The following is a 20,834-nucleotide window of genomic DNA, read 5'->3' as shown; positions in this document are numbered from 1 at the left end:
GGCCGGGACTAGCCGGCCTGGCGGCGGGCACCGAGCCCGGCCGCGTCCGCACTCCAGCCAACAGGAAGAGAAAGAGCGAGGGCCCGGCGACGCGGGCCAGCTGGCGGGCCGGGAGTCCCGGGCGCCGGCGCTGGGGAACCCCTCCGGCGCCTCTCCGGCTCGCTGTGCGGGGCGTGGGGCGGGGAGATCGCCCCCCACCCCCCGGCCTCAGCGTCCTCCGTAAAATGAGGCCCCTTCTGAGGGCTGGTACGTGCCCTAATGGCGGGCGGGGGCGAGGGGTGCCGGGGCGGGCGGAGAGGCCCAGACACTGAGTGGCCGGCCAGGGAAAGCCGAGCCGCTAGACCCCCGGGGGCCGCGGGTGGAGGCGGGCCCTCGTGGGGGCGGGCCCAGGGCGGGGCCACGGCCCGGGCCGGCACCTGGGTGAGGTCGCGCCGCGCCGCCCCGCCCCTTCGCACTTCCGTGTGCCGCTGCGCGGGAGCTAGAGGCTGCGGACCCGGGATCACTTGAGCGACCCCCGGCGTTCGCCCGCCGCGCCGAGGCCCGGGTGGTACCTCACCGGCCGCCGGGCCCGTCCGGGTCGGGTGCGCACCGAACCCCCATCCGCGCGCGCGCCCGGGAGCCGCGCCGAGAGCCAGACTCTAGCCACCGCGACCCCTGGCGCCTGGCCCGCGCCCGGAGGTGAGTGAGGGCCGAGCCCGGACGTGGGATAGGGCTGCCCCGAGGGCACGCCACCCCTCCCTTTCCCTCCCCGCTCCGGTTCCCGTTTCCGAAACTGAGCCGCGGCCGGCGAAAGTCCCGCCGCGCTCCGAGACCCGCCGGTGCCTCCGTGCCGCCGTCCGTCTGTCTGGCCCTCTGTCCAGCGGTAGGGGCCGAGGGGCTCTTATCCGTCTGCTCCCGGCCCCTCTCTACCCGCGTGTGCCCCCAGCGCCTCCGAGGTCCACCCGTCCCTTCCGAATTCCTGGGGCCCTCTGTCCGTCCATCCGTCCCCACCCCCTCAATGTTCCCCCGTCCGCCTCTTCCTAGTACCCATCCGGCTGCCCTTCGCCCCGCTTGCGCCCCATCACCCCACCCCCAGTCTACCTCCCGCCACCCCCTAGATCCTGTCCTCCGCGAGCGGCGCCCCCGGCCACGCTCGCCGACCCCTGCCTGTCCGCCGCCTCTTCTTTTCTACCGCGGGGCTGAGGCCAGGCCGCCCGCTGGGCCTCGCCTCCCGCCGCTGGGACTCTGCCCTGCCCAGCCGGCGCGGCGCCTCCTCCTCGCTTGTTCTCTTCTTTCAGTCTCTCTGTGTTTCTCCCTGTCTGTCTCCGGACTGGGCGTGGCTCCAGTCTACACTATCCCCTGCCCTTCCCCTCCCACCCCTACGCCCCCAGCCCCCTTTTCCAGTGGCCCCTTCCCAGTCCAGATGCCACCCCTTTGGGGGCCCAGCCGGGAGAGGGGAGGAGGCGGAGGAGGGAAGGGGTGAAGACGCAGGAGGTGGGCACCGGCAGAACTGCCGCACTTCCCCAACTCCTCCATTCGTCCTTGTCAGGGAGGGGAGAGCCCCACTGAGACCCCCACCAGAACCGGGTCAGAAGGATTTGGTGTGAGTGAGGCGACGTTCCTTTCTCCTCTGGCCCCTACCCTATGTGCGTGGACCCTGTCTTCTGCTGAGTTGTCCGTATCTGTCGTGTAGGTATGTTGTGTATCTGTGTCTCCTTGTGTGTTCTTTGTCACCGGGTCTGGGACTTGACCCTGTTTGTCCTTTTAAACATGTGTGACTTGCCTGTGTGTATGTGTATATATCTCTTTGAGTGTCCTGAGGCTCTGTGTGCCCTCTGCAGCTATGTGTGTACTATGTTCTTTGTCACCGGACTCCCCTCTGTGTGTTGGGACGTGTGTCCCCATGTGCCTGGAGGGTCCTGTGTTGTACACTGGGTATGTCTTGGTGGTCATGAGTACATACAGCCCGCAGTGTTAGTGTCAGCCCACCAGGCTCATGTGTGAGTGTGTCTGTATAAGTGTGTGTATGTGTGTGCACTTACATGTTCTTGTTCTCTGCCACTGAGCCGCTGTGACCAGGCTGACCTAGTCGCTGAGGGAGGGGACTGGTCCCTTGGGTTTCCTCGTTCCTGCCGTGGACTGAGCTGGGGTGTGGTGGGCAGGCTGATAGAAGGCAGTTGTGCGGGTGTGTGTGTGTGTGATGTGGAGGTGTTTGGACAGCTGTACCTGGCTGGCTATAGGGTGGTATGAGGGATCTGGCGTGTGACAGGAGTTTGGCTGGGGACGAGGCTGAGCGTATGACTGGTGGGAGACTCACAGTCTGACTGTATGAAACTGTGAGGATGTGTGCTTGGGGAGTCATTGTGATTGTGGGGAACTGAGAGTGCTTGGGCGTGGGTGTCAGTAGCAGGAGGGGATGCCACAAGGTGTGTGTTGCCTGTGCCCTGGGGTGGCAGTGCCAGGAGGGAAGGTGAGAGCCCTGGTGTGTGTGTGTGTGTATGTATATGCATGTGGCAGGCCGTGAGAGTGTGGATGTGCACATGACACACTCAGGCCCAGCCCTGGCTCCTGGGGAGACGGGGAAGGCCTCCATCTCTCACCTTCCTCCATTCTCCCAAGTTCACAGACACCTGAGGTCACAGTGTTGTGACTAAGACCGAGGGCTCTGGACCCAGGAAAGATTTGGGCTCAAATACGCGCTGTGCCTTTTAAGAGCAAGAGCTGGGAACTAGGCCTCTCTAAGGCAGTTTCCTTATTTGCAGGGTGGAGAAAGTTGTGAGGACCAGAAGTCCTGTGTCAGAGGTCCTTTAGCACAGCCTTGGTCCATAGTGAAAGCTCAGCACATGCTAAGTCTTGTTTGGTGACCACTCACCTCCCCCAAACTGTATGGTCCCCGTTCTCCTGGGAGCTGGAACTAATAAAAGCCCAGATAGTCCCAACCCAATTTCCTGCCTGTGATGTATCTTTTGCCCCCTCCCATCCCCTTGACCAGACTGCTTGTGGAGGGAAGATGGCTGACAGAGACCCCACCTACATCCAGCCCTGTTGAACCCACATGATACCCCCTACCAGTCTCAGCAGCAGTGATGGGGAGAGAGTGGTGGGGGTGATTTGAAGCTGTGACTGCAGGCCACTGACACCATTTAGCAGGCACAGCTAATTGGAGTTTAAAATTAGAAATAACTTAAAGCACAGACAAAAAGATAAAGCTCGAGGATGCCTCAGCCCCGAGGGAGTGGTGATGGGGCTCACATCTGGGGAGGAGAAACTTTTGTGGAAGCCTGGCCTGCAGAGAAAGTGCTCAGGCCTTTCAGCCAGGAGACTCAGGTCACCTTGTTGCCTTTGCTGTTCCTTCCTTCTAGGATCTCTCTGGGCCTCCATTTTTTCAGCTGTATAATGGGCACCACAGTAATGTGAGAATCACCTGAACTAGAAGGTGCAAAACAAAGAATAAAAAAGTGTCACTATTCATTTGGCACTCCCAGTGTGAGTTCAGCACAGCAGCTGGCACACCACATCATTGGAGCCTCAGAACCATCTGGAGAGATGTAGTCTCCCCACTTTAAAGATGAGACAAGCTGAGGCTTAGAGGAATTGCCCCAGGCCACAAAGCAGTGGTACCTGATTGCACCCTAGGTCTCCAAGCCCACAGGGCAGGCTCTTGAAGACAGGAGGATGAGGGACAGCTTTCTTGTTGTATCTGTAGTCTGGGAATGCTCCAAGGGCTGAGACATAGTGTTCCGACCCCAATCATAGAGTGGACACATAGCCAGTGCCCTGGAAAAGTCAAGCCCGATACCTCATTTCATAGAAGAGAAAGCCAGGTCCACAGAGGCCAAGGTCTGAGAACCAGACGAGGCTGAGCCGGGCCTGTGTCAGCCATGCTGGGGCTGACTGATGGGAAGAGCCTGTTTGGTGGCGCCTCCCAGCTCATCTGTTTTCTCTTGTTCCTGCAGGTCTGCCAGGAACTGGCCCAGGTGAGGGCAGTGGGCCTACTTCTGGTGGTGGTTGTGTGGCGGTGGTGGCAGCAGGAGCCAGGACTACAGACAAAGGGGAGCCGGGATCCCCAGGTAAGATGGGGTTCTCTTAGGCAGATGGACAGTGTACAGGGATGACCATCCTCTTTGGGCTCCTCCCCTTCTGCCCTGGGACTGGAGTGGGGGGACACACAGAGTCCTTGGTCTGGGTATGGGGCTAGGCACCCAGAGCAGGTAGCAGTTGGCCCTGCCCCTGAGAGCTCCCTGCCTAGAACTGGCTTCTGGCCCAGGGAAGGCTTTGGCCTTGGAGCTCAGAGGCCTGGGGCCCTCCAGTGGTTTGGTGCCAAGAGGAGGTGGTGTCTGAGCCAGGGTGAGAGTGGATGTATCAGCTTTTCCTTGGCCCCTTTCTCTGCCTCAGGCTGTCCTCGTCATCAGGAAGGGAAACTGAGGTTGCCCTGGGCCCTGTAGGGGTTGGACACTGAGCTGGAATGGAGCGAGGTCTCCCAGCTCCTGGCACAAGCTCTCTTCCACGCCCCAGTTCCCCCATTTCCGCAGCCTCTCTGGGGCCAGAGGAGAGGCTCTAAATCCCCAGCCCCAGCCCCCAGATTCAGGGTGAGCTGGGAGTCTCTAAGGGAAAGGCTGCACTCTCTCAGGCCCCTTATAAAGCTAAAACTTCCCTCCTTTGGGGCCAGACTTGCCTCCTTCAGCCCGCATTACAGGGGTAAGTGTGAGTTACCCATTGAGTGTCCGAAGTCCAGTGAACAGGATTCTGTGGGGCACTGGAGGGTGCTCAGGGTGGCCAAGGTGTTCTTCCCCCAGGAGTCCTCCCAGATGAACCCCTCACTCCCACCCCTACTGGCTGCCAGGCACCTACAGGTCTCAGGGGTGAATAGATGGTGGGGGCCAGGCTCCCCCTTGAGGGGAAGGCAAGAGGTCAGGGCTTTCACTTCCTGGAGGGGCTGAACAAGGGCAGGGTCTACGCTGAGTCTTCTGTTTATTCAGCCTCCCTGCAAACCTGGTGGGGAGGAGGTGATGTGTCCTTGGCTGGCTGGGGGACTCCGCTGTGTGAGATCAGGGCGCCATTCCCGCCCACCACTGAGCCTCATTCCCTAAGTTCAGCTAATTAGCCTTAAAGCCAGCCCACTTTCTACTCTCAAACTTCACCTACCTCGCTGGCATAGACATATAAACACACAGGGAGACAAGCTGAGCCGCATTCGGCACCCATACCCGCAGACCCACGAGTGCCTGCACACGCAGCACACATGCACACACACGTACACAGGTGTTCACATGCACTCACCCGCAGGCACGCTCAAACACGCACACAGACGCTCACCCAGTCATCCGTGCACTCAGACGCCTGCCCACACATACCACACTGTGCCCATTCTGGGTCAGGAAGGGGGGCGGTCCTTGGTCAGGGTCACAGCTCAGCCTGCATCTGGCACTGAGGGTGAGGTTTGAGGTGTGGCCGTGTGACCACAGGCACTCCAGGGGACAGGGCCACAGTGGGAGGTGAGCTCTTTCCAGGCATTCACCAGCTATCCTGCCCGCCTGGGCTAGGCCCCCAGGCTGACCAGGGCTTGGCACTGGGGGGAGGGGGGATAAATGTAAGGGAGGGGCCATGTCAGCTGTGCTGGCACCGTTTGTGGCTGCTGCCACAGAGGAGGAAGTGGGCTGCCTGTGGTCACGGGGCCAAGGTGCTCACAGGCGGGTGATGGATCCTGTCAGCTCCTCTGTTCCCTGCAGTGTCCATGCCTGGTGCACGTGGAGTTGCTGGGCCCTGGGGACTGGGAGGCAGGCAGGGGACTTCTCCTGGGGCGGTCTGTGCACTTTCCAAGGCCTGGGCCCAAGGAGAGACTGTCGGAGGTGTTTCCGGAGGCTCACTTCCTCTGGGCTGCCCAGGAAGTGGTTTTAGAGTGGGACTGACCAGCTCTCCATCTGTGGCTTGCTCCACCCCAGCCTTGCCTCCAAGAGAGGTGTCTGGCCAGTGGATTAGGTCGACCGGCCAGGCTTTCCATGGCCAGGGCTGGCCAGGCCTGGACAGAAACTCAAGGAGTGGGCTGGGGGTGCAGAGGCCACGGAGTCCCCTGCAGCCTCCATGACCCCAGCTCCTCTTTTCCTCCAAGCTGTAAGCTGAGGCTCAGAGCATTAGCTCAGGCAGGGATGGCCCCTTGTGTGTGAGTGACATCAGCTGGGCTGCATCTCTGGGATTAGGCAGCTCTAAGCGGCTGTATGAATGGGCCTGGGCAAGTGGCTTTGACACCCAGTGCCTCAGTGTCTCCCTCTGACACCTGAGACCATGACAGCATCCACCTTTACCAGGTTGTGCTGGAAACAACAGATGATGTATGCAGAGTAGCCAGGACCGTGCCTGGCACGCTGTTCGTGTGTAAGAAGTAGAAACTAGCTGTAAAAAGCACTCAGCACCCGGTTCATGGTAACTGTTCGAAGAACAGCAGGTGGTACTGATGATGGGATTATTATTGTCTGATGGCCTGGGCACGGGCCCAGTGTCACAGGGCCAAGTGGCTGCGGCTGAGAAGCCGGGTCTTGATTCTGCCTCCAGCGGCAATGCTGCAGGGTGGGGACGGTTCTGTTGTTTCAATAGGTTCTGCGTTCTCCGAGGAGAACTCCAGGGTGGAACAGCTGTGCCCACTCAGCTCTTCTCCCCCTCACTCTCTTTCAAAGGGAGAAAAATAGATCTCCTGACAAACGGATGCAGGGAAGGGAAAGGCAGGCCGCAGCTGCCTGCTGCCCCCTCTGGCCTCCTCAAAGCCCCTCCCCTGCCCTGGCCCCTTGCGGGACATGGGGCTTGGAAAAGCTGAGGCTGGCGGTGAGGGGGTAGCTGGTGAACCCTCCCGCCAGCCTGCCTGCCCTTCGGACCCTTGGAGTTGGCCTTTGGGCTGGGCAAGGGGGCGGACGTGTGGGGCTGATGGAGGCTGGAGGAGTGGGGAGAGCTGGAAATCCCCTTACACACATCCATACGTACATCCTTGCCATGTGGCAGCTGGTGGCAGGGACCTGCCTGTCCCAGGGACACACAGAAGGTCAGCCCAGTGAGGGTTGGGCTGAGCTTTGGCTTTCGCTATCCAGGGCCAAGGGGCTGGGGTTCTCAGGTGTTGAATGGTAATGCTGGCGGTGTAGTAGGCAGGGGCCAGGAGCCTGGAGGGCTGGAGATGGGCAGGGGCCTCGGCTGGGAGTGTGAGGGAGGGCATCGAAGGTTTAGGAGCAAGACCTCTGCAGGCGTCGGACAGATCTGGCTTCAAATCCTTGCTTGATATTTACTGGCTGTGTACTCAAGCCAGGGACTGGACTGCTTTGAGCCTCAGTCCCTCACCTGTGAAATGGGCAGATCAGGGAGTGTCCATCTGAGACCTGAATGATGAGAAAGAGCCAGTGTGTGTTTTGGGAGGAGCAGGAAGACGGAACAGCGAGCTCAGAGACTCCTGAGCAGAAAGGAACGTGGCGGTTTAGGGAACCAGAAGTGGTCGCTGGGGTTGGGGCCCAGAAGCAGGGCGGGGTATGGCCAGGAGGCCGGGGAGAGGGGTCTGGGCTCATAAGAAGGGAAATGGGAAACACTGGGGACTTGAGCAGGGGGTGACAAGATTTGCTTTACTGTCTTAAAAGACCTGCCTAGTCCCTGGGGCAGAGGGACCGTGGGGGCCAGAGGAGAGGATGGAGGGTAGTGAGCAGGCTGGAGCAGGCCTGCAGAAGGCGATGGTGTCTGGATGGGGTGGTGATGGAGAGAAGAGAGGACTTTGGGATGGACAGGAGGCAGAAGTGATAGCCTTGCTGTACTGGGAAGAAGGGGAAGGTGGAAACGACTGCCAGGTGTCTGGCCTGAGTGCTGGCGCTGCTTGGAGACCAGGGGCACTTCGTGGAGAACATCAGTAGGCCTCATTTGGATGTGTTTGAGCACCTCCAGAGCTTGGCGAGGTTGGGGATCCTGGAGTTCAGGAGGGTCTGGGCTGAAAGTGAAACCTGAGAGTCGAGAGGTAGCACCTAAAGCCCGGACTAGGGAGGAGAGGGTTCAGCAGGCCTTTGGTGGGGAAATTCGAGAGGCCCTGGGTACAGGGCTGGGGTGGCTGTCCCTTGAAGGTCCCTGCCAGGGTGCCCAGGAGGGCAGGCTTGTGGTGGCTGAGCCGCTGTTTTCACAACAGCCCCGGAAGCTTTGGATTATGTCTATGGCTGTGTTGGGTAAACAGGCACAGTGGAGTAGCCAGTCGCCTAGGCCTGAGGCTGGAGCAGGTGTCCGCTTGCTGTGGGCTGGGGCTGGGAGGAGGTAGGAGGAGAACTGCAGGGTCGTTCAGTATCAGAGCTGGAGGAAGCTGAGAGGTCTCCATTGTCAACGTAGGGAGACTGAGGTCCTGAGAGAGACGGTAGCTGGCCGGGGGTCTGCCAGTGGACTCAGCTGTCTTTGCCTAGCCTGGTCTCTTTCCAGAGCAGCAGACCAGAGCAGGGTACCACAGGGCTGGGTGGCTTGAGAGAGCCCCTTTACCCACTGATCCAAGGAAGTTTGGAGGCCCCTATGGCTATCAGACAGCTGGAAGTGGGCGGTGGGGCAGGTGGGGAGAGGGCCCAGCGTGAGGATGACAGCGCTGATAAGGATGACGGTACAGCTCCTACACTCAGCACCACCTCCTGAGCAGGGCAAGATCATCCCTTTCACAGATGATGCCAGAGGGCCTTGGCCAAGCTCGCAGGGCACCCAGGGTAGACCCCATCTGAACAGACCTGTCCAGCCCACAACCAGCCCCTGCTCTCCAGTTCCTGTGTTCACTGCCCGCCGTGGGATGGCACTCCATGGTCCTGTCTCTCTCCAGCTTTCTCCTGATCCCTAAAGTGGGGAGGCATCATCTAGGCCCTACTCACCTTGTGGGGATGGATGGCAAAAGCCTTAGATGGCCATCTCACCGTCTCTCAAACACAAAGGCTGTTGTCGACAATCAGGAAAATCACAGGGACTCTAGAAGGAGGTGCACAGAGAGGGGCTGAGGAGTGGACTGCGGGCCCACCTCTGTGGGGGCTGGTGGAGGAGCCGTGCCCTCTGTCAAGCACGTGCCCTGTCCCGCGGGAGGCCAGACGGGCAGTTCTGGGGCTAGAACCGGAGAGTCCCTCTCTGCCACCCTGGGGTCTGCCCCGTTGGCTTTGTGGCTTTGGGTGAATTACCCGCCCTCTCTTTGTCAGGTTCTGCCCAGTGAGTCTGGAGCTCCGTGGAGGTCCTGTGTGGGGTGCCCGCCTGGCTGCTCTACCTGTACAGGTGCACCCGCCCCTCCTCCTGTGCGCCAGGCCTGTGACTGCACCTGTGGCCCCCAGCCTCGTCCCCAACCTCCACTGACTTCCCCTCAGGCAGTGGGAGGCCACACAGCGATGAGCCTGACCGGCCCACTCCTTCCCTTGTACACTTTGGACTTCGCCCCAGGCCAGGAGGGACTTTCTCCACCTCCCTCAGTGGGCAGGCCCAGCCTGCCCGATGTCCTGCTGCCCTTCCCTCCCCTGTCCCCAGTTGTCGTGCCCCACGGGCTGCAGGAGAAAAAGCTACGTTTGGACTTTCCGGTGGCAGACCGTAGTCAGGCACGTGTGGGTCCTTCCAGGCTTGTGAGTTGATCTCTGCCAGCCTGGAGTGTCTATGTGCCTGTGTGCTCGCGGCTCCCTGTGTGCACACAGATCTCTCTGTGCTGGTGAATGCGTGAGGGTATGAATGTCCTGTGTGATCTGCGTGGGCTTGGATGTCTGTCAACATGTGAGAGCCGGGGAGCAGGGGTGTCTTTCTCGGTGTGTACGTTACTGAGTTGTCATAGGATTGTGTATGTGCCTATGGTTACAGCTGTGTGTGTATGTCCAACTGCAATCAGGGTTCCCCACGTGTAACTGTGTTTGGTTTGGTGGGTGTGCCCGTGTGGGCACACACGTGTGGTTATTCTGGGAAAGGCCCTGACATACCCCCCACCCTGGCTCCTCACAGAGGCCTCTTGTCCTCAGTCTTGCCATGAAGGGGCTTTTGTTCCCCTCTCAGGGGTACCTGGAGCCCTCCCTCTGGCTGAGCCCAGGGCTTCCCCAGTCCTAGGGCCAGCTGAGTGGCTCAGGCCTGTGCCTGCTGTGGACTGTGCCCCACACAGGTCCTACACCCAACACGGGCCGGCAGGGGTGAGTGTGAGCCAGTGACAGCCAGGGTCCCAAGACCTGTCCCCCTTACCCTTCCAGACCCTCTGGCCAGATGGGCCCGTGGCACCCTGGGCATCTCTCAGATTGAAGCCCTTCCTAAGGCAAACCGCACCCCCCCCGCCCCTGCTGACAGGCCCCTCCGGCCCCCATTCTACCCCAGGCCTTCTTGCTGCCTGAGCAGTGGTCATCTTCTCTGTAATTACACACTTATGTGGCTGTCCCCTATGGGGCTGTGAGTTCCATGGGCCTGGTGTGTCTTGTCACTGTGATGCCCGCTGGCTGGGGGTGACCTGGGACCAGGCTCGGCCTTCGAGACCTGCAGTCCCCACCCTGTCATGTGCAGAATCTTGTCGCCACAGGCATGGGTTTTCCTGAGGGAAAAGCCAGGTGTTTCACTGGTTCTGAGGGAAGGACAGTTGCAGAAGGTTCAGTTGTGCTGCCCAGGCCTCACCTCTGATTCCCATCAGTGGGCCGGGTCGGCCGGCAGTGGGGTTTTTGAATGTCCCCAGGACAGTCAGATGTGTCGCCAGAGCTGACAAGGCTGAGCTACAGGCAGACACCCAGGTCCTCTGCTGAGTGTGATCCCAGACACATGCACAGGGTAGCTGCTGGGGCACGTGAGATGGAGGGGCAGCTGGTTTCCTGGCAAGTGGGGAAGGAAGGGCTGGACTTCAGAGCAATGTGTAAGGATATGGAGGAATTCAGGGAGACATTCTGGCTGAGGGAGCAGCCTGTGCAAAAGCTGGAAAGTGAGGCATGTGTTCACAGAGTAGCCAGGGGTGAGATGTGAGGTGGCGGGGAGGCCAGGGCCAGGCTGAGGGATGGGCCTTCTCCAAGGGCAGTGGGAGTCCAGGAGGTTCGGAGCTGTGAGAAGAATGGACTGGGGAGGGACCGGGAGTGGTGACAGGTAGTAGGGGTCACTGGGGAAGGGGAGGAGAGTCCACGGCAGTGGGTGGTCTGTGTGGGGCGAGGGAGGGGGTGAGAAGGAGTCTGGCTGGGGGATAAGGTGCTAGTCCCGGGGGAGAGCAGGGTTGGGGAGCATCCCCTGCTGTGGGACTTGGCCATGACCTGAGACCATGGCTGGTCCCTCTCCCAGGACATGGGGGCTGGGGCACAGGCCCTGGGGGAAGGGCCTTGGAGGGGTCTTGCTAGCCCTTCCCCTCCCCCACCCCCTGTTCTTGCTGAGCCCATTTCCTGGGTTGTGAAACCCCTGTGGCCTCCTTAACTTGCTTCTGTCTGGGAAGGCCATCTGGGGAAGCCAGCCTCCCAGCTGAGCTGCTACCCGCCTGCCTGCCCTGCCCGGCAGCTTCTGCCACGCCCAGTCCCCTTGCCCTGTTGCAACCCTGCCAGGGCCAGCCCTGCTCCCTCCTGCAGTCACACTGCCTCTCACTCTCCTTCCCTCCCACTGCCTGGGCCTCCTGTGTCCTCCTTCTTCCGTTCATCCCTCAAGACTGATGTGGGCCGGACCTTGAGCTCCCCCCAGGCAGGGTCTGTGTCCCTAGAGGGCCTAGGCCGACACTGCCCCACTTTGCTTTGCTGCCACCGCCAGCCTTGACCGGCAGCGGGTGGTGGCCTTCCGTGGGCAGGTGGAAGGGGCTGCCCCAGGCTGGGCGGGTGTGTGTGGGGAGGGTTGCATGGGAGGGGTGTGTCCCCCTCTCCTCAGGGGTCTGTTCAAGGGAACCAGACCCTAGACCCACTAGGGGCCTCAGCTGGTCCTACTCACCCTTGCTTTGCTTGACCTCAGCCTGCCTCCTCTTGTTCCCCGGGCAGACTTTGTGAGGGAGCCCCCCTCTACATCCTCACACTCTCCCCAAGAGCCTGCCCAAGGCCTCTCTTCTCGGGCCCTGCTTTGCTCCTCTGTCCAGCAGGCATCACCCTGTGGCCTGTGAGGCAGAATCAAATGTCAGGGAAGGACTAGGGTGGAGGGGACCCGACCCTGTCTGGGGGTCAGGGGACCCTCATTGCAGGACCCAGTCCTCAGTTCCCCCGCTCTGTACAAAGAGGAGATGGACATGTCAGTTTCTGAAGGCCCATCTCTTGGGAGATATTTTTGGCTTGATGGGTTTTATTTTTTACCTCTAACAAAATTGTTATCCAACAAGTTATATGTGATTGTTGTAGGAAAATGAGAAAATGCGTTTTTGTTCCTGATAGTGCCCCTCAGGCCATGCCCCCCACCTGCCCCCTTTACTGGAACACACTCACGCACACACACGTGGATGTGTAATGTGCATACTTGTCCTCCACGCCCCAGGAGCTTCAACTGGCACAGTCACTGGTCACCTCGAGGTCGGCCTTGCCCACTGCCCCCGACTGGCTGGGAGAAGGTTTCCGCTGCCCTGGAGGAGCGGGCCGCCTGTTCTGGTCCGGCCTGGCCCTGCCTTTCCGTACCTCTGGGCTGTTGGTCTAGGGCAGGGTGGGGAGCAGGGCCAGCAAGCCCTCATCTCCTGGGGCTGGGATGCAGCCAGACCTTCCCCAGGTTTTAAGAACTGGAGTCTGTCCCAAACAGCTGGGTCAGGAGAAAAAGTAGCAGTTCAGGGGTCTGTACCACCCTCTTTGTACAGTAGCGGGGGGTCCCCAAGGTCAGACCTAGGACCAGCCTGGAGGGGGTTGGGTGGTCAAGCACAGGGGACCTGTCTCCTGGTGCCCTCACCCCTCTTCTTGTTTACTTTGTCCTCATGGGTGTGTTTGTGTGTATTGCTCCCTGCACATTTATCTATCTCTACCTCTGCCCCCTCTTGCCCTTCATCTCCTCTTCCTGACGTGGCATACCAGAAGAATGTGGGCTGCAACGTCAGGCAGGCCTGGATTCAGATCCTCCTTCTACCACTTACTGGCTCTGTGATCTTGGGCAAGTCACTTAGCCTCTCTGATCCTGTTTCTTCATCAGTAAAATATCCACCTCCGGGACCTACACAGGGATAAAGTGAGCTAATGCCATTACAAGGTTGGTCTGGTGTATGTTGGCCTCAGAGAAGGATGATCTTTCTTATAAGTGAGGGTACTGATTCACACCCAGGCCCTTTGACTCCCAAGTCCGGAGCTCTCTGCTTCACGGGGCTGCCTCTGCTGTGGGCTAGAGAAGCAGGAGAGTAGAGACTTGGAGCCCACAGGCGGTTGGGAAAGGCCTGGCTGGCCTCAGCTGGCTCCAAGGAGCTGGTCCCCATGGAGGCCTGTGTGGAGTCCAACCCCTGCCACCTCCGTGGCCCTGCAGAGTGGGGATGAGGTTGAGCCAGTGGCCTTCCTTTGGGGCCTGTGGGCCTGAGCCAATTTGCATGGGGGCTATAAATAGTTGGCCCACCTTGCTTTTGTGCTGTCACTTTACCCCCTGGCCTTCCCACCAGTGTTCAGATGCTCTGCAAGGTAGGTGGGCAACTCTGGCTCTGCTGTGCAGGGGGGTCCTGGTGTGCAGGGGCCCAAGACCTCTTTCAGGGTCACATGGCCATCAATGGAAGAAGATGCCAGCTCGTGGTGCCTGTCTTCCTCTGGGGGTCCAGGCGGTGCAGTTGAGGTGGAGGAGGTGATAGAACCTGGCCGGGGCCCATGCTCTAGTTTTAGTCCTTGGTAGTTGGGGCTAGGTGACCTAACCCTAGAGTTACTGCCAAGTAGCCCCAGGGCAGCCCGTGGGTCCTCTCACGGCGCTGCGGCCTGGCTGTGCAGGTTTGGGGCCGGGACTGGGGCCTGCTGTGGTTGTGGTTTTCCCTCTGGTGGCTTCTAACTGACGGCGAACAGCAACTGCTCCGAGTGTGCTGCAGAGCTGGAGGGCAGGCTGATGATCCCGTCTCCGCCTCACAGCCCTGGGTGGTCCATGGACGGCTCCTGCTGGGTGACCCGGAGCCCAGGGGCCCCGAGGGGAGGTGGGGGAAGGGTGGAGGAGGAGCTGGCCGGTAGGTGTTGGCCCCACCTGCTACTCCAGGATGAGCAGCTCTGTTCCTGGAGACTTGGTTTCCCCGAGAGGTAGAGTCAGTTATCAGGACCATCTTCCCAGGCTACGGGGGTGGGGGTGGGGGGTGTGGAGTGGATGTGGCGGGGGTGTGCGTGTACTTTGTAAGTGGTGAAGGAAGGTGCACAGATGAAAGAGGGGTGCTGTAAGCAAGAAGGGGTTGTAGTGGTAAGAGGCCCCCGCCCTGAGGCTGTGGGGTTGGTGTTGGCTCTTGTCCTATCCAAGTTCTCATCATCGTGACAACCCTGCAGCGAGGGACTGTTCCTCATCTGGAGGATGGGGATGACTGAGACTCAGGCCAAGTGACCCACAGAGTCCCACAGCCAAGGCAGTGTGGGTGATAGGATCTTATACCCAGGCAGCTTGCCCGTCATTTTGCCACCCAGGGCTGCCCTAACCCCCTCTCCCATACGAGCCCAGCCCCCTGCAGCACAGCTGCTCCTCCTTTGTCCCTGCCCACCTGCCCCCTCATCCTCTGAGACACTCAGGAAGTTCATCACGGCCCCACCTGGCTCTCGAGGTTATCCTATTGGGAAGCATGAGGCTGAGCCACGTCTGCCGGGGGTCAGGCCCTGGAACGCGGATGCAGACACATGGCAAGTGTGTGCTGTGCAGGGGCCCTGCTGATCATTCTGGACCCCCAGTCCACACAGGGTGGCAGGAGGGGCACGATGTCCTTTTGCCTAGAAGTTTGAGACACTCACCCAGGCTCCTATGCACACTCCCAGCCAGGCCCACGCAGCTCGCTCTCCACTTCAACATTGGCTGAGTGCCCACTACCTGCCACCCACTCACACGTCCTCGCAGGCACACACATCTCCATGGCTGTGCAGTCACACCCACACATACCGCCCCCCTCCCCCCAACACCAGCTTGCACACTCATGCCTGCTTGGGCCCCGGGAGGAAGCAGCAGCCGCCCACAGCTGGCTTTCCCTCCCTGCCTGCTGAGGGGTCACTGTGGCTGGCCTATCTGGTCTCAGACGTGAGCTCCCACACCCACTCTCACTCCCTCTGAGTAGGAGCCTGGCCCGGGCAGGGGACGTGGTGGGGTCTGCCCCGCATGGTCCCTCCCCTCTACTCTGGCTGCAGGCTTCAGAGGACTGGCCGGGCCATTGGGCTGGGCTGTAGGCTGAGGTCAAGTGTTTCCTGTGAGCTCATCTGGGCTTGGAGCTGCCAGCAGGCCTGGCTGGTACTCTGCGGCCATGTGGAGGAGCTGGGGGAGCCGTCCCAGGGCCAGGGTGGCTGTTGCCCGTGCACACAGGCGCGTGTGTGGGTAAGGGTGCGTGTCTGAGTCAGCCTCCGTGCCGGCTTATGTTCAGGATGGAGCAAATACGTATCAACGGGGATGAACGTTAGCGAGCGTTCCTGCAGCCACGGCTGTGGAGCTCCCTCCTGTGGGGCCTAGGCCCGGGGCCAGTGTCTGTGCAGGTGTACGAGCGCACACCTGTGGGCTTGCACAGCTGAGCGTCCTCCACGAGGACAAGGCGAAAGACCTTCGGGGCCACCCGTAGTGATCCTGGATTTGAGGAACTGTGAGGAATGAGGGCGTGTGGGGCCAACCTGTGTGGTTTAAGAAGCAAAGTCAGCGTTACATTCGACATTAAAGTAGTTTTATATTTGGAAAAACTTAGTCTGAAAGTGCGGACAAACTTCCAGGTAGGCGAGAGCGCCTGACCCCAAGGGGCTCAGGTTCAGAAGTGTCAGGCACACTGATGTGGGTGGAGCCTTTCACTACCCTGGTCCCAAAGTGGGTGCTTAATTAGTAGAATCCCAGCTTTGGGTTCTGGTTCAACCTCAGGATTTCAGTTTCCCATCTGAAAAGTGGGGGTGATCATCTTGGCCCTGCTACTTGTCTTGGCCCTACTTGTCTGCCTGGGTAGTTATGAGCAAAAAACAAACTTTGAAAACCAAGGAGAGCTGCATGGGGCAGGGTACAGGGAGGAAGGGGTGCTGTCCTGCCCATCTTGGCTGGCACCGAGGTGCTATGGCCAGCACATACTAGGTAACAGCCATTGGGTCTTAAAGGAGGCATTGAATGACTGACTCCCCAAATGAATGACATGGGAGTCACAGGCTCACATGCCTCCAGGGCCTAGATAGGATTTGGAGAGAAGTGGAAGGGGGCCTCTGAACTGGAGTCAACCAGCAGGGGTGCCCAACAAAGGGGGCAGTGCCAGCCAGATATGGCCCAGCAGGCCTGATGTTGCACCTTCCAATTTCACCAGGGAGGCCACCAATCTAGTCTTACCTAAAACTTCTCAATTTTAATGGTGGCAACTAGGACTAGTGCATTTTAAGCACCATGTGGGCCACATTCAATGCTGTGGGAGCCCTGGGGGGAGCGGATACCTGACCACCTCCCAGGGCTGTCCCTGCTGCCCGCCTCACACCTTCTGTCTCCGCAGCCCTGCTGCAAGCCCCAACATGGCACCGTTCCTGCGCATCTCCTTCAACTCCTACGAGCTGGGCTCCCTGCAGGCCGCAGACGAGGCAAGCCAGCCCTTCTGTGCTGTGAGGATGAAGGAGGCGCTCAGCACAGGTAGGGCTGCAGGCACTGGCAGCAGCCGGGGGGGGCGGGGAAGCCAGGGCCAGGGGGAGGCAATGGAAGGGACTGTGCCTTGTTCTCCTAGAGCCTCTGAGGGATCCTTCTCTTCCTTGTCCTCGTCTCCCTGCCCAGCTCAGCTTGCGATGCAGGACAACAGAGGCTACTCACTGCCTGTAGGCCCTCCTGCACTGGCTACATGGAACCTTCTGTGGAGCCCAGGGCTTCTGGCTCCTCCCCCACTGGTTGTTTCGCCCAAGAACAGGCTCCCTGCAGGAGCTCCACATGTCCATCTGTGCCAGGCCCTGTGCTGGGCACTGAGAACACTGCCATGCTCCAGGGCTGACCAGGCCCTGCCCTCATGGGGCTGACAGTCTGGTGGAGGAGCCAGACAGTGAATCCTGTGATAGGGAAGTCCAGACGAGGAACCATCCCAGGCTGCAGTCAGGGAGGTCATCCTGGAAGAAGCAAACATCTCATGCCATTCCTTCTTGCTTCTGCCCTCACCTGGTGAACCCCTGGCTCATCCCTTAGGTCTCAGCTGAGCTGTCCCTTCCTCTAGGAAGCCTTCCCTGACCCTTAGGTTGGGGCAGGCCACCTGACCATGGGCAGGTCTAGAACCAGTGACCTTGCCCTCTTCAGTCTCATGACAGCTGTGATTTAATGTTCACTTGAGGGGTGAACTGATTCATGTCACTGCCCAGGACTGGGACTCTAGGAGGACAGGTACCGTGTTCCTTGCCTCCAACACCATGGCTGGCATGTGGGAGCCTGTGGCGGTGTCACTGAGTAAATGTCTAAGGGAAGGTGACATCTAAGAGGGGCTGGAGGAAGAGGGTCACAGGAAGAAGGAACAGCAGGAGCAAAGGCCCGGGGTGGAAACTAGCAGGGCGCCCTGGGGAAACTGCCAGCGTTTCTGTGCTCTCATGCGGATTGTGAGTGAGACGGGGCTGGTGAGGCGAGCAGAGCATGGTCATGAGGGCTGAGGAGTGGAGACTTGGGCCCTGGGGGAGAGAGCAGGCAGATTCCATAGGATGGAAGGCTGTGGGAAGGCCTGGGATTTGAGGCACAGAGGGGCCCTAGCCCGACCTTGCCTTCCTGGCCCATTGCAGAGCGTGGGAAGACGCTGGTGCAGAAGAAGCCCACCATGTACCCCGAGTGGAAGTCCTCGTTCGATGCCCACATCTATGAGGGTCGCGTCATCCAGATCGTGCTGATGCGAGCCGCGGAGGAGCCAGTGTCCGAGGTGACAGTGGGTGTGTCGGTGCTGGCCGAGCGCTGCAAGAAGAACAATGGCAAGGCCGAGTTCTGGGTGAGGGGCACAGCCACAGTCACGCATGTGTGTGGGCAAAGTGAGCGGGTACGGCCGAGGGCACCCGGCTGCTCCGGCCACTGGGGCAGCTCTGTAGCTGACAGCTTGTGTTCGAATCCTGGTCCTGCGATTCATCAGACCCTTCTCCTCTCTGAGTCTGTTTCTGAATCTGTAAAAGGAGAAACTACTAAAAGACCTACGGTGGGGTCAGTTCTGATGAAATGAGCAGCTGGATGCAAAGGGCTTACTGCAGAACCTGGCACGTAGGCGGTGCTAAAGAGAGCCCTCCTTGGTATTACAGCTGCTTTTTTCCCTTTTAATTTTGCAAAGGCAGGATGTGCACATAGTAAAACATATCAAGCTGTATGAAAGGGTGGGTCCTAGCCCCAACACCAGGTCCCCCTTCTCAGAGAACCCCATTGTTCCCAGTTCTGTTTGGAATCTTCACAGATATTCCAAACCCAGGCAGGCATCGGGGAACACCAGTTATGATCTTCCACAGCAGGGGGGGTCGGGGAGGAGAAGGCTCATGGCCCGCCACTCACCTGCCGAAACTGGACTCTGCACGCACACGTGGCCATATGTCCCTCGTGGACACAGGATGTCAGCGCTGGCAGGGCATCCCTGCCCCCTGGGGTTACATGTGGGCTCCTGCAGCCAAGATGTCCCCGCCGGGAAAGACCTGTGACCATGGAGACTCTACTCAGCCTCCAGTGAGGGGTGAAGGAACTTGGGCCGAGAGAGGTTGACCCAGGGCTGCACCCACCCTTGAAGAATCAGGCAGAGACTGCTGTTGTGCTCTCTGTCCACCACCCCAAGGGACACTGTCAGTCACCAGGCCCTGGGGGAGCTGAGGGTCTTGCCCTTAGGACGAGCCAGTCTGTGTGAGGAGACTGGACAGACAGAGCCCCCGACAGAGAGAGGGAGAGAGAAAGAACCAGCACGCTGTGTCAGTATGCGTGTGTCTGTGTGTCTGCGTGTGTGGGGGGATGCCGTGCCTCCCTTCTAAGATCCTTGTGAAGTGGGCAGCTGGGGTTGGGGGTGGGGAGTTTCCCTTCCCACTCTGTTCCCGGGGCCATGTGGCCAAGCTGGGTGTGGGCTGGATCCTTTCACTTCCCCAAATGTAATAATACCCCTGGGTGAGGGCTGGGGGCGGGGCTCAGGGGTGGGGCCCTGCCCACTCTGGGCAGACAGGTGTCTGGCTAGGCCGCCGGGACTCCCTGGTCCTTCAGGGACCAACCATGGGGGCGGGTTCTGAGTCTGGCTTGGCCCAGGCCTGCCCTCATTGACTCCCCCACCCTCACCCCTGCAGCTGGACCTGCAACCCCAGGCCAAGGTGTTGATGTCTGTGCAGTATTTCCTGGAAGACATAGGTAAGCCCCTCCCTACCTGGGCTGGGGACGGAGGTTCAGAGGCCAGAGCCAGAACGGAGGTTTAGGGAAGCAGCCTCCATTGACGCTCTGTCCAGGACTGCCCTGGGAGGGACTGAAGGGGTGTGGCCCCTCCCGTGGGCTGGGGCTGACTTCACTGCTACCTGGCCCCCAGATTGCAAGCAGTCAATGCGGGGTGAAGGCGAGGCCAAGTTCCCAACGATGAACCGCCGTGGAGCCATCAAACAGGCCAAAATTCACTACATCAAGAACCACGAGTTTATCGCCACCTTCTTTGGACAGCCCACTTTCTGCTCTGTATGCAGAGACTTTGTTTGGTGAGACTGGCTGTATCCTCTGGGGTGGGGTGGGTGAGGGAGGGCCCCCATACCCGGTGCTTCCCCTCACTCACCCTGCCTGGGCACTTGTCTTTCAGGGGTCTCAACAAGCAAGGCTACAAGTGCAGGCGTAAGTGTCTCCACAGCCCGGTTTGTATGCACATGTGTGTGCACGCATGTGCCTGCGTGCCTTCACAGCGAAGCCTGTGTCCCTGTGTTGGGACGGTGCGTCTGGATGAAGCCTGTGCTTGAGTGTGTGCACGTGAGGCTTTCCATGTGGTAGTGTGTGTGTGGACGGCGGCTGCGTCAGTGAGTGCTGGAGCCGGCGTGTCTCTTCCCAGCGCTTCCTGTTCAGTGACATCACATTGGCGGCCTGAAATAGGCCCCGGTGGAGTATGTACACAGAATCTGCCAGTGCTGCACATCGGGGCTCTTTCCCCCCAGAGAGGCTATTAGACCTCTGCCAGCACATCCCTGGCTGCATGTGTGCTTCTGTTGAGAGCTCTGTGCATCTGGTACTCACGTATGAGCACACCCTTCTCTACGGCCGTCGGTGCATGCATGAGGCAGTGTGGACCAGTGGTGGTGAGCACAGGCTCTGGAGCCAGCCTGCCTGGGTCTGAATCCCAGCTCTACCACTTCCTAGCTGTAGGACCTTAGACAAATTTACTTAACCTCTCTGTGCCTCAATTTCCTCATCTGTAAAATAGGGGCAATAGAGTCATTGTGAAGATCAAATGGGATAAAATATGTAAAGCTGTATTTTAAGTGTGGCTGGTGCCCGGTAAGCATTCTATGTAAGAAGGTTTGTCATTATACATGCTGTGTACGTGTATCTGAGTGCCTTTGTGTTGGGGTGCATCTGTCAGTGTGTGTGTGTGTGTGTGTGTGTGTGGGTGGGTGGGTGGGTGGGTGAGAGAGCTTAAGAGCTGTTTGCTGTCCTGAGCCACAAAGAGGGCTCCCCAGCCTCTAGTTCTCTCACTGCCATGCCCCCCTCCCTGCCCACCGGGACTCCTTGAGCCTTTCCTAACCTCCGAGACACCCCCAGATCGACCTGTCCTCCCTGCCCCATCCTTCCCAGACTCCTCCCACAGGGATTGACTGGAGGAGAGAAAAATCAAGCTCTAGGCTGTGGGCTCCGTGTGGTGAGGGTTTGGGCGGTCGGGGAGCATGGGGGCTTTGTGTGGAGGGCAGGACTGG

At 59.7% G+C, this 20,834-nt stretch overlaps 1 protein-coding gene across 5 annotated transcripts in view; it reads left to right on the top strand.

Annotated features, from left to right (window-relative positions):
- The first annotated feature begins 231 nt into the window (after nt 1-231).
- PRKCD (protein kinase C delta) overlaps nt 232-20,834 on the top strand; it is a 29,292-nt gene continuing 8,689 nt past the window's right edge. The window contains exons 1-7 of one of the 5 annotated variants that reach the window (XM_057555712.1): nt 232-246; nt 3,936-4,049; nt 16,478-16,611; nt 17,727-17,926; nt 19,239-19,299; nt 19,472-19,634; nt 19,733-19,764. In XM_057555712.1, coding sequence (XP_057411695.1) covers nt 16,497-16,611; nt 17,727-17,926; nt 19,239-19,299; nt 19,472-19,634; nt 19,733-19,764 — 571 coding nt within the window. In that variant the 5' untranslated portion in view covers nt 232-246; nt 3,936-4,049; nt 16,478-16,496. Of the gene's footprint in view, nt 247-434; nt 679-1,567; nt 1,583-1,651; nt 1,673-3,935; nt 4,050-16,477; nt 16,612-17,726; nt 17,927-19,238; nt 19,300-19,471; nt 19,635-19,732; nt 19,765-20,834 lie in introns of those variants that run through there. The other 4 variants (XM_057555714.1, XM_007174779.2, XM_057555713.1 and 1 more) reach the window with 4 other exon arrangements.

Source organism: Balaenoptera acutorostrata, chromosome 10 (genome assembly GCF_949987535.1).
Source record: "Balaenoptera acutorostrata chromosome 10, mBalAcu1.1, whole genome shotgun sequence".
Lineage (NCBI taxonomy): Eukaryota > Metazoa > Chordata > Mammalia > Artiodactyla > Balaenopteridae > Balaenoptera > Balaenoptera acutorostrata.
The sequence above is the reverse complement of the archived record's forward strand: the minus strand, read 5'-3'. Positions and strand labels throughout refer to the sequence as shown.